Source organism: Theobroma cacao, chromosome 8, assembly GCF_053813885.1.
Source record: "Theobroma cacao isolate CCN51 chromosome 8, ASM5381388v1, whole genome shotgun sequence".
NCBI lineage: Eukaryota > Viridiplantae > Streptophyta > Magnoliopsida > Malvales > Malvaceae > Theobroma > Theobroma cacao.
This window is the reverse complement of record NC_142646.1, coordinates 5332227-5346265: the sequence shown is the minus strand read 5'-3', so window position 1 is coordinate 5346265 and position 14039 is coordinate 5332227. Positions and strand designations below refer to the sequence as shown.

Below are 14039 nucleotides of genomic sequence, written 5' to 3'. Positions count from 1 at the left end.
AACCGGTGGTGAGAGCGACGATGAAAGATGTTGAAGAAAGCGAGGTGTTTTCAATGGTCATCCTTGAATTCTGCATTTAAGTGAATTCAAGATGGGAGTTAATGAAGGCAGGTAGACTTACTTGGAACCTCTCTCTCTCTCTCAATGCCTTTAATGGCTTTGGACCCTTTTCTTTTTTTCTTTTTTTTTTTTTTTGTTTCTTGTTGGCGAAGATTAAATTTTTTTTCCCCTTAGTTTTCTACAAACTTTAATTTCCAAATTGGAGGCTCGCTTTACAAAAATACCCTTAGTTTGGGAAAGAAGGACGTTAAATGTTCTCTACTCTTTTGACTACTAGTAATGAAATGGGTTGGTATTTATGTCATCTGCTGTCTGGTCTATTTAGGGTCCCTCACCAATTTATATTTGGTTGGTGAAATTTGGCTAAGGACATCAGTTAACGTGTAACGCCCCATGCACATGCTAGATCTTTTCTCTTACAAAGAAACTTACCATTACCTTTCTTTTCTTTTTCTGCTTCAACTCTGCCTTTTTCCAGTGGAAAGGTATTCCCCCATATCACGGGCGAGTTCGAGATGCATGCAATGTGATATATTCATACATAATGACAGTTACGTATATATTAGTGGTACAAGCTTATATATAACTTTAAATTTATCAAAATTTGAAAGTTACTCCATTATAATTTCGTTTTGGTTGTAATTAAAGACTATTTGGCATCAAGGAAAGACAAGGGTTACCCTTCCTTTGTATGAAAGGCGAACTTAGAAAATATAAATCGTTGAGGATGTTGTGGTACGTTGTTCGAGTGATGACTCGTACGGAAACGAACCCAAGAGGTTGGTTTGCTGGTACAAGAAGATAAGGAGAGAGTTTCCGGGAGGAAATTGGAAGTTTGGGACATGGAATGCAGTTTGATTGGTGTGGTGCTTTCAAGAAGGAGCTAAAAAAAATGAAAGGAAAAGAAAGTGTGGGGGAAGACAATAAATTGGAGCTCATGAGATATTAGTTGTGCTTTTTCATATATAGAGCTGAGGGTGTTGAGAGCTTTAAAAGCTTTAGTTCTTGGAGTGATTAATTCATATAGGTCATGAGATAAAGCATTTGTTTAATAGCCGAGGGGGGGTGTTGAAAGCTTTAAAAGTTTTAGTTCTCTGAGTGACCCAATTGTGGAAGTGGGAGTTATTATGTTATTAAAGATACATTGGCATTCAAGACCTTCCCCCTTCAACTGTATACAGACTCTCCACATTTAATGACCCCCTTCCTTCCACACCTCCCCCTCTTTCCCCCTCTCACCGCCTTTCATAAGTACCAAAAATATTTTTGGCTAAGTGTGGCTTTTGGCTTTTTGGCTTGGCTCAGTTGAGTTGATTAGTACTGACTCTGATTCAGTGTCATGGCTTGAAAATGCACAGCAGGATTATGTAATGTCACGTAAGCAGTTAAGTTTTATGTGTATTTGTAGGGGTTTTGGGAGCCAGGTGTACAAGCATATATAATTGACCAAAGAGAGAGGTTGGTTAGAAGTTAGAACTTCACATCTTAGCTTTGAATATATAGCAGCAGCAGCTTGGAGCTGTGTTTAGTAATTGGAGAGCCAACTTGGAATGCACGTCATGCACAGGTAGGCCCTCTTTGGTTTTTCTACGTTCAAAAACTTGCCCTATTAGATTCTTCCTTGCAGTTATATGCCTTGCCAGCCCTTACACCCCCCAAATTCATGCCTATATAACCACCTATGCATTTCACATCTGATGACTCTCTCTCTCTCTCTCTCAAAAGATAGAAATAGAAACTAAGAGAGAGCGGAAAGCTTTTGGAGTGAATTCTATGGTTTCCATTCAAGCCCCTCTCTCCCCGGACATGAGAAAGACAACCCCGGATCAGTTAGAAAATTCATCAAAGAAGAGAAAGCTGGATGAGCCACAAGGTGATGAAGAAACTTTCGAGAAGCGATCAAAAGCAGCAAGCACAAAATCAGTGTTTGATATGGAGCTCCACCTCGAGACTCCATTGCCTTTGGAGTGGCAAAGATGTCTTGATATTCAGGTACTTTCTATATATTCACATTCCAAGATATCTAACCAGAATCTCTGATGAAGTATATATGCTTCAGGAGTAGAAATACTGTTACATAACCATTAGTATAACCTTATTTTGTATTGTTTTGGTTTCCTCTGTGTTCAGTCAGGGCAGATACACTTTTACAATACAAGGACCCATACGAGAACTTGTAAGGATCCGAGGAGAAGCCCTGAGCCCCCAAGCCCCCGTCACATGAGCTTAGACCTTGAGCTAAACCTACCATGCGATTCAGTAAGAAAAACTAATGCAACAGATCATCACCAATTCGACAAGCACAACTCTGTTAGCCCCAGGAGCGATTCAGTTGATAAGAAGATCAACTCAACAGGAGGATTAACGACGCAGAGCCTTTCATGGTTGGCAGTCGAGGAGGATGATCAGAAACAGCAAGAGATGGTAGCCACGGTGTGCATGCGGTGCCACATGTTGGTGATGCTATGCAAGTCAGCACCTGCATGCCCTAACTGCAAATTCATGCACCCACCAGACCAGGGCCCTCCAAAACTATTCAAGCAAAGGCTTAGTCTCTTGTGCTAGCTAGTAAGGATCAAAGATCATCAAGTTTTAAGTTCAGGATAGCATATCATCTCCAACCAACGTGCGTTAAATTTGTATTTCTGCATCTTGAAAAGCTAAATAGTATTGTCTAGAGGTTTTAGCTGATATATTTATATATACATACATATATATATATATATATATATATATATATATATATATATATATATAAGCTCCTTAATCTCCATTATTTGAAAAAAATTCGACCGAGAGAGAGTGAGAGAAGAAACTGACTTACAGAATGTACTGACTTGTATAATGTAGATATGGTAATGCTTTAAATTTCTAATTTTGTTTAAGCAATCGGCCACTATGGTGTGTAAGAAAATGGTGGCTCACTGAATTCTACCCATTCAATTTGCAATTGATATCTAACTGGCTCTCTTCTGTATATGCATAGCTATCCCTTAAAAGCACCCTCTTGCCTCTGATGGTTTGCCTGTTTCAATAATAAAGCTAAAACGCAGACCGAAACCTCAATTTCCTTTACCTGTCTTTCACTCTATAATCAGCACTTTGTTTATCCCAACGTTTTCCTTTTACATCGTAAAACAGTCTCTGATCATCCAGATGACAGAAAAGGCAACGGAAATAGGAGTTAAATTCAAAATTAACCTAATAACCGGATGACGAGTAGCCTGAATGGTTTATGAAGATTGATCAGAAATAGGTGCACCTACTATAACTTGTAGGATGAATGGCTGTAGTGGGTGTAGATATGAATTTAAGTACAGGATAATCAAGCTAAATAAAATTTTTAATTCTCCTGTTCCCAACTTGAGAGTTTTCAGTTGTAAAGAAACCCCTAATAATTTTTCTAGTAATAAATACAACTACAACAGAGATTGGCCAGGTGAGAAAATAGTTCCAAATACCTTCACACAAGAAATGATGAATTGAGACTGGTATAGAATGCTGACAAATCACACACATGGCAGAGATAAAGGAAAAAGAAGTTCAAAGGTAATCATCAGCATTAGTTACAGGGTTACGAAATTAGGTAGCAAAACTACCAGAAAGTATCTTGTAAACAACATTGCCTGCTACTGTGATTTGAGATTGATTCTATAATTATGTTTCTTCTAATATTTTTCATACAGATGTAATTACTACCATGTCTCTAGTTGCTATCAGATCTCCTGAGGAAGAGCCGGCCATGATTCAGAGGTAGAATGCGGTTTGAGTCTGAAACTGGCCATCAGGGCAATGTGGTCTGATGACCATAGGGGTGATGGAAGACCAACACCCATACTTTCAAAATCGAGAAGCTCCAATAAACCTTCAACCCTCAAACTGTCCGCTGTTGAAAAACATCTATTTAGTCAGAGAAAGGTACTTAAATATAAAACCAATAGCCAAATAACTAAAAAAATTATGACAATGCCAGTGATTGCGCTGCAAAGCTTAAACAAACAACTAGAACTGAATATAACCAGATCCTCCATCTACATATATTGAATATGAACTTAGAAAGAAGGTTAAGAAACTTAAAGTTTGAGAATATTTTTCCCACAACAGGAAAAGGAGGGGATGGAGGGATCAAGGTCACAATTAAGAGACTGGAGAAGTTGGCATATTTTTCTAATTATGTGTCTCCAACATCACCGAATAGCCAACCATCATGCTCAAAGGGTCTCTCCTAATTCACAAAACAGACTGGTCATTCTCAAGGGGACAGAGGTCACTTTCTAGGATGACAAAAGTTAAGTGCAAGGGTTTTTGATGGCACGTGGAAATGATATAATTCTGCTCAGATTTGAAGGAACAATTTGTTTGGAGGTGTCTAATTGTTGCTCAATTCAATTTAAGATCCTCCTAGCTGCTTTGTATATGTTAATGAAGTTACATTCATAAGAGATTGTTAGCAAAATTCACCCTTAAAAGGCTTTATCACTCTGCTCAGGAAGATGAAAAGAACTCGTCTTAAGTACTATATAATCTACAATCAACTAGGATACCTCTCTTTCGTGCTGTATCCAAAAGTATTCCAGCGACCCAGTAATAACACAACTGGTTGGACTATTTTAAACGTATCAGAACATAAAAATTCACAAGTATTAAGGTTATCCAACAAGGCTATTCCTGTTTACAAAATCTTAATTAATGCATAGGATAATGATCCCCAACTGACATATAAGAAACAGAGACCAAGAAAGAGGTAACTGTGGCAAAATTTCCAACATGAAGTCCCAATTTGTTTTGTAGGATTCGAATTTATAAAAATTTAAAAAGGTCATGGATGTGCCGAAACCAAATTTTTGCCCAGCAAATCCAGATAACAATGAGTTTTTTTTATTGTGAAAAAAAAAAGCATGTATGATGAAACTAAAAATTTCCTGTCTAAAAAGAAACTAAATGCTTACAAAAAAGCAACCATCAATACCATATAGAATGAGTGAATCTGAAGAGATTAAAAAGTTTTTGCTCATCTAACCAAAAACATATCCTTGGTGCTGTTATTCAATCTACAAATATCCTTGGTGTTTGGGTCCTGCAGAGCAGACTTATGGTGGACATGATCTCACTTTAAAACAAAAAGAATCGTGGCAGGGAAAATGTAGAGTCAGTTATATGTTTTTTATTTGTCATCTGCACTAGATATAGTGCAGGGGTACTTTGTACTGAAGGCCTTGCAGTTGTTTGTTTTTGTTATACCGAGGGTCTGGGTAGGAGTTTTTGGTTTTTGTAAATGCCTATACAAGGGTTCTGTGGGAGTGCTCCTGACTGTGTGTCCGTGTGCTTCAGATTGTAAAGTCATTGATGAATGTATGCTGGGGGAAGCCTAGTGCCTAAAACAAAGGCCAAGGTCTTACCTCAGCATTTGTTCTTTCATACATGAATGAAAGAGCATTAATTTTCAATAAAAGAAAAACCAAAAACATAAGTGACCATGCCAGGTCAAAGATTTTTACATGAAATCTCCTTCATGATTGAGTTATTCTTCAATTAAATCATATGTATTAAGAGTTGCTTATAACAACTACCTACTTAAAAAGTCCTGCTCAACAGCATCCTTTCCCCATTTCTCAGGTGAGTGCATCTACCCAGTTTCCCAGGGCACCAAATTAAGAATTGCTACTTCTTTAACTTTGTAACGCATTTTTAGCAAAGAAACTCTCCCTTTACCCCAGTAACCAAATAATAACTGGCACATCACAACATCTATTCACAAGGCTCAATGTGATTGGTGCATCTTAATCACAGGATAACTTGGTAAGTGCTGCTGAACATGTAACTACACTTGATGTTATCTTACTATATAACAACTAATACTAGTAGATTTGTTTTTCCTGAAAATGTTATTTAAGAGCCACATAATAATGCATTTTAAGCTGACGAATAAACATTCACAACTGTAAAATTTTAAGAGAATATCATCTAACCAACGTTAAATGACCCTGTCAATTAAGCAAAGATAATAAGAGCAGATTTTGGCATTGCAAACTTTAATAGTAAAGAACCCAACGGTCAAAGGAAAGTGAGTTATGAATTGGAAAAAACTTTGCAAGGTCAACCAATTGATCAAAGGTAACTCAAATTATAGGGCACAGTATACCTGTGTAGAGAATATAGTCTAAGGTTCCAGCAAATCCCGAAGTGAAGTAGGTAAATAAAGGCTCATGGTTCTCAAGGTTCATCCTATTGAACTGTTTTTCATCAATCCCCCTCAAATGGAAAAATGATGCATATGCACTAACCTGCAAAACAACTTTTCCTGCATGAGCATGTAAGTTCAATGAGAGTGAAAATGATAATTCATCATGAGGACAACAGCAGTGACACCAACAAAAAGTAAATACAGAAGAAAGGGGCTCTTCTACTTCCAATCACAAATGGATAGAGCACAATACTACATCACCAATTTATATCAATTAGAAAATAAAAACAGTACTCATACAAATTAATTATATTCCAGGGACCAGATCTAAACTGGTCAGACAAGGAGCCCATAAGGTTTGTGGAAGGCCATACAAATGAATCATGCCTTAAACTTGTTTGGCAACTATAAGAGCTCAAAAATTAAGAATATAGAAAGCATCGGAAAATGTATATAATCATTTGCTTTCCAATAACATCTGAGAGGTAAATTCTAAATTTTCCTATAGCATGCTTGCAAGGGGGTGGGAAACAAAATACTAGATACCTCAAATAAGTGAGATCTAAGCATATATGGCTGCGATTATGTCAGAAATATGAGCCAAATATAGGTTTCTCTGAATATAAAAAATATTCTTACCAGAGCTAATGAGTGTTCAAGCTTGAGAATCTGATATATACCCAATGGATCAGTTCTCTCCCCAGAAACAGAATTGATTCTGCCTCTAACGAGAAGCATATGAGGATCACTGTGGCATTTAATCATGAATTAGACATTGACCTTTGCATTTATATCTATATGTATAAACAAATTCAGAATATGAAAATTTTATAAAATACAAAAAGTAGCGCTTTTCCCATAAAGCTTGGGAAAGACCCATACAGAACTTATTTATCATTTTTCACAAAATCATGTACATAAAGATGCAAAATAAAAGGGCGGCAGCAAGATTAAAAAGGAAACAACCAGAAGAAGAAAAAAGCAGCAGTTCCTTCACTCAGCTATTTTGAAGCAAATTTTAGTAATAAGCAAGTTTATCTTACATTTCCTTTATATGATAACATTTTCACTTTAGTTTAAATTCAATGAGAAAAGAAATGAATGGGAACTTAAAACCACTAGTGATCCTTTGAAAAAAAAAAACCACTATGTCACTGCAGCAGCAGACTAACCTTTCAGGAGGAGAGTTCAAATCTCCACAAATCAATAGAGGAATTTTTGATTGGGCAATTTTCTCCAGTCCACGGACAAGGTTTGCAACCTTGATGATGGAGAAAGGGTGGGAGTTATTATTAAAAAGATATATCCTGCTTTTTTGAAGAACAAATGAAATGCAGATATTTGAAAAAAAATTATATTAAAAACCTGGTATAATTTTACGTCTGGCAGTTCAGTGTTTGCATGTGTATGGGTATTTGCCTGAGGTTGAAATCATGACTTTTGAGCTTGTCCAGATTAAGAGATTTAAAGCTGGAATACATCAAATACATACAGTACCACACAAATTCTAAACTGAAAATCATCATTCATGCTGCCATCTCTTATTGCTTCCAATATGACAATAAGTGCAACATTGTCCTGAAAAACAAGAATAAAGATTTAGAAGAAAAAGAGGAGCTGATATAACAAATGACTGCAGCAGAAACAAAATCAATCAGACCATAATGCAAAGTGATTCTTATGTAAGATATAATACCTTCATTAGGCGAATACGACCCACATGTTTGAGTTCAGGTTTCAAATCTTCAACCACTAACTGTGCCCTCTGATCAAACTCAAGCTACATCCACAAGTTCAGAATCATAACTACACAACATGAAAGTTTGTTCAATCAACTTAGAGATTCTTCACCTCATATTTCATGATTTCTTTGAATAGGTCATGGCGATAAAAAGTTGCACATCCCTCACTTATATAATGGCGGCTAGAAGTATATAACTGCAAGACATCCAATAATATCATTTTCTTAGTATACTTGGATCAAATGTCTTATATTGTGCTATTGTATAATCATGCTATTTCTAGATTAGTTTGAATTCTGAAACATTGTTTGTATAATTCATCACATTGAATATATTTAAAGCACTTTTAGGGATATCAATGCATGCATGTTCGTAACACTCACCAGTAACACTTGATAAAAAAATAAAATTCATGTATTAGTTCATAAGTACAGTTAAAGCCATGATTAGAAAAGCTTATATGATATTCCTACTTCAACCCTGTTCCTTTTCATGAGAGCTTAAAAATGTTTCCTAACAGAGCATCATTATCAGAAAAAAAAATTCAGAGTTTCAAAAACTTTACCTCTGTTCTTTTCCTCTTGTACATAACAGAATAACCACATTTCATCAGCTCAGGTTGAAGGTAACCTTCAAAATGATCACTTTGCACCTACCAAGTGGCATATTAGACAATCTTAAAAAGTTAAATGACGTAAGGCATACATGTTCAAAAAGCATATTCTTTCAAAAGATGCAAAATAGTAAAAATGAAATTCACCTCCTGAAGACAAATAATATCAGCATCATATCCAATGATCTCTGGCAGCAAATTTTGCTTGCGGTATTCCCAAACAACAGCCCAACTTGGACAGTAACTGTACTTACCCATACCAGTGTACATGTCAGCAAGGATATTATATGATAGCACACTAAATGTTAAACCATCAGAAGTCTGGGATTTGAAATGGATGTTATGAGATTTCATATAACTTCCAACTTCAATCATACAGCGAGGACAACGAGGAGGGAAAGTAATCACAGGATCAGTCACTATGATATTGATAGGAGCCAACTGAGTGCCCTCAGAATAGTCCACAGCCACACATTCCAGCCTAAGAGTGAAGCCAACATCTTCTTTAGACGGTTTATAAGTTTTAGAAGAGCCCACCTTGATCCATACTTTCCCTTCTCGCTCTACCACCAGTGTATTTTCACCAAACAATTGGTCGGCACTGAAGTCTGGCCATGAGCCACAACTCCTAAGCATTCTTAATTCTTGTTGACCACCAGTTGCAGTCTGCTTTTCCGTTTTAACTGCATGACTATGAAGCTTCACATGCATTTGCCATGCATCTAAGAAGCACTGTGAAGAGCAATGATAACTCTGATCCACTGGAACCTCTAGCTTTACACAGGACATACACTGAACAGTAGCCAACTTAGAAGGGTGCACAGAGCAAACCACCTCACGATACCTAGAATTTAGAAACCATCTCCACTTCAATGTCATATGATGGTGGAATGTGAAACAAATCAATATTCCTTACAATCCAAAAACACATCCTCTTCTCGTACAAGAATTTTAAAACATTGATGATAGAAATTTTTTTTTTTTTTTGGGTTGTTTAGACATTTGGGGATGCATGTCAAATTGTCAATAGGGAATTTTGTTCCAAAACAACAGGAAACTTGAAAACACAATTTTCTTACTCTTTTTAATAAAGCTCTTGCCCCATATGTGAAGAAGAGAGAATCTGATTACTTTTAACAGTTTGGTAAACAAATGATTGGAAAACCATAAAAATCAATCCACCTAACCTAAGCCTTTGAGAAATAACCTAAGTCAAACAAGATTAGAAGACTCAACCAACTTTTTGTCACATATGTATGATGACAAATTTGTAATACATGACCAGATGCCTACAACTACTTTTAGGGAACAAGGCCCTCACACCGGAAATTGAAGTTTCTTTTCATAATAAATGATCCATTAAAAGAAAAAAAATCAAGATCAACAAAAACTCATGCAACTTATATTTCGATTCCTCTTATGTTTCTTCCTTATCTAACAAAACTTCTCAGTAAGTGACTCATTCGGAGATACCAATTTGAAAAAGAAAGCCAAAACTAAAACCCTGCTTGTATTCTATTTTCAAAGCCAAGAAACCAAACACCACAAAGAAATTAATATAAAGATAGGAAAGAAACGAGAAAAGAGATAGAACCAGCTGAAAGTGACGGAATATGGAGGAAGAGGTTGAAGAGTAGGAAATGCTCTGTGTTTGACACGAACGTCTGGGTTGATTTCGCATCCCTCCACTGGCGTATTTGAAGGGAGAGTCACTGCCATTTCGTATTCCTTCGAGTCTTGAGAACCCATTTTGACTTTAAGATCAAGGATACAAGCATATTACTAACAATAATGAGACAAGGAGAGAGTGAGTAAGAGAAAAAAGAAAAGAAGAATTTATAAGAGTTTTTGGGATTTTGGGTATTTGGGGAAAAGGAGAGAAAAGAAAAGGCAAGGAAGAATCAGATATGGATTTTACAGCAAAAAAAATTTTTTAAAAAAAAAAACCGCTATAAATGGAAGGGTCAAATATAGGTCTTATAAATTCTTCCTTCGTTTTTTCTCACTCGCTCTTTCACTTTCTCATTTCAGTATTTATTAAATGGGTGACTCTGTCTTCGAATACGCGCCAAATGAACCCACAAATGTTCCTACCAAATACACTCTTCAACCCTCCTTTCATATTTCCCCATTCTTTTGTTACCAGAGGAAGCTCAAACCGCAATAAGAATCCGAGTAGAAAAAAATTGGCAAGGCGTAAGGCCGGGAGAAAAGGGCTCGTCAACAGCCTACGGTTTTGTTTTGTTTTAAAGCCTTTACCCTCTCTCTTTCCCTTTGCTGTTTCGCTCTTCTGCTAGTGTTAAATCAGGGTCTTCTTCCCCTCCCCTTCCCCTCTATCTCCTCCAACAAACAGCCAATGGATAGATAACAGAAAGTAGAGAAGTCAAAGCCAGAACCACCCATTAACGAGAATGAGATCCGAATCAATTCCAAAGGCGCTATTGGAAACTACATCAACTATGCTATTGCTCTTCTTCAGGTTCCTTTTTAGTCTTTTCCTTTACCTCTCATTTCAATACAGAATATCTCTGTTTCCATTTTTGTTCCTTAAGCATGTTGTGCTTGGGCGTTTCTCGGTTTGTTTTGGGTATTTTGCATTGGGTTTATTTGCTTTTTTTTCCTGAGTTTTTCATGTAGAGATTTCGATATGGGTATTTTTTGTGCAGGTTTTAGGGTTTTGTCAACAGATTCTTTTCTTGAACTTGAACTTATTTCAGTAATTTTTTAGCTACTTTGATAGGCGTAACTGTCATAGCTAACTGACTTAAAACTAGTCAAAGCTGTCAATCCAAATTAAAAGATTCTTTTTATGATCGACACATAACTTTCCTTTGAATTCTACTAGATTACTGGTATCATTTAAAGTAGAAATTCTTCTATTTGATCTGTTTCTAATTTTTGTTTGTTCCACACTCCTTATATTGTGGTCAATCAGATCAAGTGAATTGTTATTTACATTAGAAAGAGACAAAATTGACAAAGACTTAGTTGATGATGCAAGTATTGATGAGGGGCAATGAATCTCCGGAGCCATGTTTGCAATTTTATCTTATGCAATCGTTGAATGTTAAACAGGCTTCTTCATGTAACTCTTCATGAGTATTCTAAGTACCCTTTTCTTATGCACTCCTTGCTTCATATTTAAAATATAACTATGACAGATGTTTTCAGGTTTTAAAGATGAACTTTCAGGGCTCAGAAACCATGAATTTTCCCCTGAATTTGGGATTGTGCTAGATGCTGATCATCTTGATGCAATTGGTGCTATAGGTAATTTTTGTGCTCTTTAATTTGGCATTCACCTCATTTTATTCAGTTTATATATTACCTGCTGATGGAAAATACCTCATTCATTATCTGATACAAATGTTATAAGCTCAAACTTAAAATAGTTTAACGGTGTGTTCTTGGCTGACTTGAGAATTAATTATGCCATCAACTACATTTCTTTTTTATCTGTAGTGTGGTTTATTTAACACACAGTATTCTTGTGCTGAACTCGAAATCTTTGATTTCAGGAATTGCTCACTGTTTTAGTTTTGGTGGAAACAGAAACAGAGTTCTTCATGATCCTGCCATCCAGCCACGATCAGACTTATCCAAGGAATGGTACATGAAGAAAGAGGAGCAGATCATGAGAAGCTTCTCAAGTTAAAGGATTTGATGAAAACTAAGGTATCAGATGTGTAAGACAAATCCGTTTAGCCATAACAATAATAGGGTGCATGATATTACTTTAGATATTCGTATATGTTCATATCACAAGAATTCTTAGCGCCCCTTCTGCTATTGTGTTTGAAAATTGCTGGAAATTTCAGGCTGGGCAAAGGAGGGCCAAGAAAAGGCACAAGCTCATGGAGGAATTCCTTAAAGAACTTTATAAGGATTGGGATAGGAAGGCTTGAATGAAGTGATATTTCTCCACCTAGATACAGTATAATTGCTTATCAGAAGGCAGTCTTGAAAACATTATGAATGTTGATAATTTTCAGAATTTGGACAGAACTTTTGGTGGGAAAATAGTATTATTAGGAGGTGATTTCCAACAATTTTACCAATTGTCCCATCTGGATCAAAAAATTGTCTTAAGAATCATAAATTTTGTGTACTTTGACCAATTACAATTGCAATTTTTTGGACAAATGGTCTGCAAATGTAAAAAATAGTACACAAATTGTTGCTTGGCAACTTACATGCATAGGAACAGAGCTGAAGAGGGAATATCATATGAGCTTTTCTTTTTTTCTGAAATTTCAATATGTGATAGATAAAAACAGGGTGAGCCTGAGCTCCCCACCAATATGAGTTTTTCTAATCATGGCTCTAACTGCACTTATGAGCTAATACATGTAATTGATTTTGTATCAAGTATTACTGGTGAGTGTTAGGAACATGCATGCATTGATACCCCTAAAAGTGCTTTAAATTTTTTTTTGAAAAGACCTGAAAGTGCTTTAAATAATTTTTAATGTGATGAAATATGCAAGGAATGTTTTAGAATTCAAACTAATATAGAAATAGCATGATTGTACAACAGCAGAATATAGGACATGCTATATTGATCCAAGTATACTAAGGAAATGATATTATTGGATGTCTTGCAGATTTATACTTCTAGCTGCCCTTATATAAGTGAGGGATGTGCAACTTTTTTATTGTCATGACCTATTCAAAGAAATCATGAAATATGAGGTGGAGAATCTCCAAGTTTGAGTGTAAACTTTTATGTTGTGTTGTTATGATTCTGAACTTGTGGCTGTAGCCTGAGTTTGATCAGAGGGCACAGCTAGTGGTTGAAGATTTGAATCCTGAACCTAAACATGTGGGTCGTATTCCTCTAATGAAAGTATTCTATCTTACATAAGAATCGCTTTGTGTTATGGTCTGATTAATTTCGTATCTGTTGCGGTCATTTGTTATATCAGCTCCTCCTCTTTCTCTTCAAAATCTTTCATTTGGTTTTCTAAGACAATATTATTGCAATTTTCATATTAGAAGGAATGAGAGATGGCGGCACCAATGATCACTTTCAGTCTACAATTTGTGTGTATTTGATGTATTCCAGCATTACATCTCTAGACCTGGACAAACTCAAAAGTCATAATTTCAACCTCAGGCAAATACCCAACCATATACATGCAAACACTGTGCACCTGAGCATTTGGCTTGTTAATTAATGTATAATTTTCTATTTAAAGAATAGGATTCAAATCTTCCCTCTCTGAACTGTCAGACATAAAATTATACCAGGTTTTTAAGTTTTATTTTCAAATAGATGTCTGTATTTCATTATTCTTAACAAAGCGGAATCTGTCTTTTCAGTAACAACTCCCACACTTTCTCCAAGGTTTGCAACCTTGTCCATGGACCGTATAAAATTGCCAATCATAGATTCCTTTGTGGATTTGTAGAGATCTGATCTCTCCTCCTGAAAGGTTAG

At 36.1% G+C, this 14039-nt stretch overlaps 2 protein-coding genes and 1 pseudogene across 4 annotated transcripts; 2 read left to right on the top strand and 1 right to left on the bottom strand.

The window, feature by feature from the left end:
- The first annotated feature begins 1725 nt into the window (after positions 1–1725).
- Positions 1726–2753, top strand: LOC18592163 (E3 ubiquitin-protein ligase). Its single transcript, XM_007018724.3, has 2 exons — positions 1726–2052; positions 2191–2753. The coding sequence occupies exons 1-2, from the start codon at positions 1834–1836 to the stop codon at positions 2623–2625; spliced, it is 654 nt and encodes a 217-aa protein (XP_007018786.1). The 5' UTR covers positions 1726–1833; the 3' UTR covers positions 2626–2753.
- Positions 2754–3518: 765 nt separating this feature from the next.
- On the bottom strand, positions 3519–10504 carry LOC18592162 (carbon catabolite repressor protein 4 homolog 1-like). Of its 2 annotated transcripts, none has more exons than XM_007018721.3 (11): positions 10194–10481; positions 8747–9443; positions 8552–8638; positions 8096–8182; positions 7941–8024; positions 7742–7822; positions 7610–7663; positions 7417–7505; positions 6884–6992; positions 6203–6344; positions 3519–3946 (listed from the first exon to the last, which is right to left on the bottom strand). In XM_007018721.3, the coding sequence occupies exons 1-11, from the start codon at positions 10346–10348 to the stop codon at positions 3777–3779; spliced, it is 1755 nt and encodes a 584-aa protein (XP_007018783.2). In that variant the 5' UTR covers positions 10349–10481; the 3' UTR covers positions 3519–3776. The 2 variants fall into 2 exon arrangements, 1 of the variants encoding a protein (XP_007018783.2); XR_016028007.1 differs by having other exon boundaries at positions 3809–3946; positions 6203–6361; positions 10194–10504.
- A 434-nt stretch (positions 10505–10938) lies between these two features.
- On the top strand, positions 10939–12952 carry LOC18592161 (uncharacterized; annotated as a pseudogene). Its single transcript, XR_016028008.1, has 5 exons — positions 10939–11078; positions 11535–11684; positions 11761–11869; positions 12118–12274; positions 12418–12952. The product of XR_016028008.1 is annotated as an uncharacterized LOC18592161 (transcript).
- Positions 12953–14039: the final 1087 nt, after the last annotated feature.

Bases quoted from the DNA above. Each gene is read 5' to 3' on its own strand.
- LOC18592163 (XM_007018724.3), top strand. From the start codon at position 1,834: ATGGTTTCCATTCAAGCCCCTCTCTCCCCGGACATGAGAAAGACAACC. The intron at 2,053-2,190 runs GTACTTTCTATA...CTCTGTGTTCAG, and splicing joins AAAGATGTCTTGATATTCAG to TCAGGGCAGATACACTTTTA.
- LOC18592162 (XM_007018721.3), bottom strand. From the start codon at position 10,348: ATGGGTTCTCAAGACTCGAAGGAATACGAAATGGCAGTGACTCTCCCT. The intron at 8,025-8,095 runs GTGAAGAATCTC...TTGTGGATGTAG, and splicing joins AAGAAATCATGAAATATGAG to CTTGAGTTTGATCAGAGGGC. The intron at 7,664-7,741 runs GTACTGTATGTA...TTTCAACCTCAG, and splicing joins TTCAGTTTAGAATTTGTGTG to GCAAATACCCATACACATGC.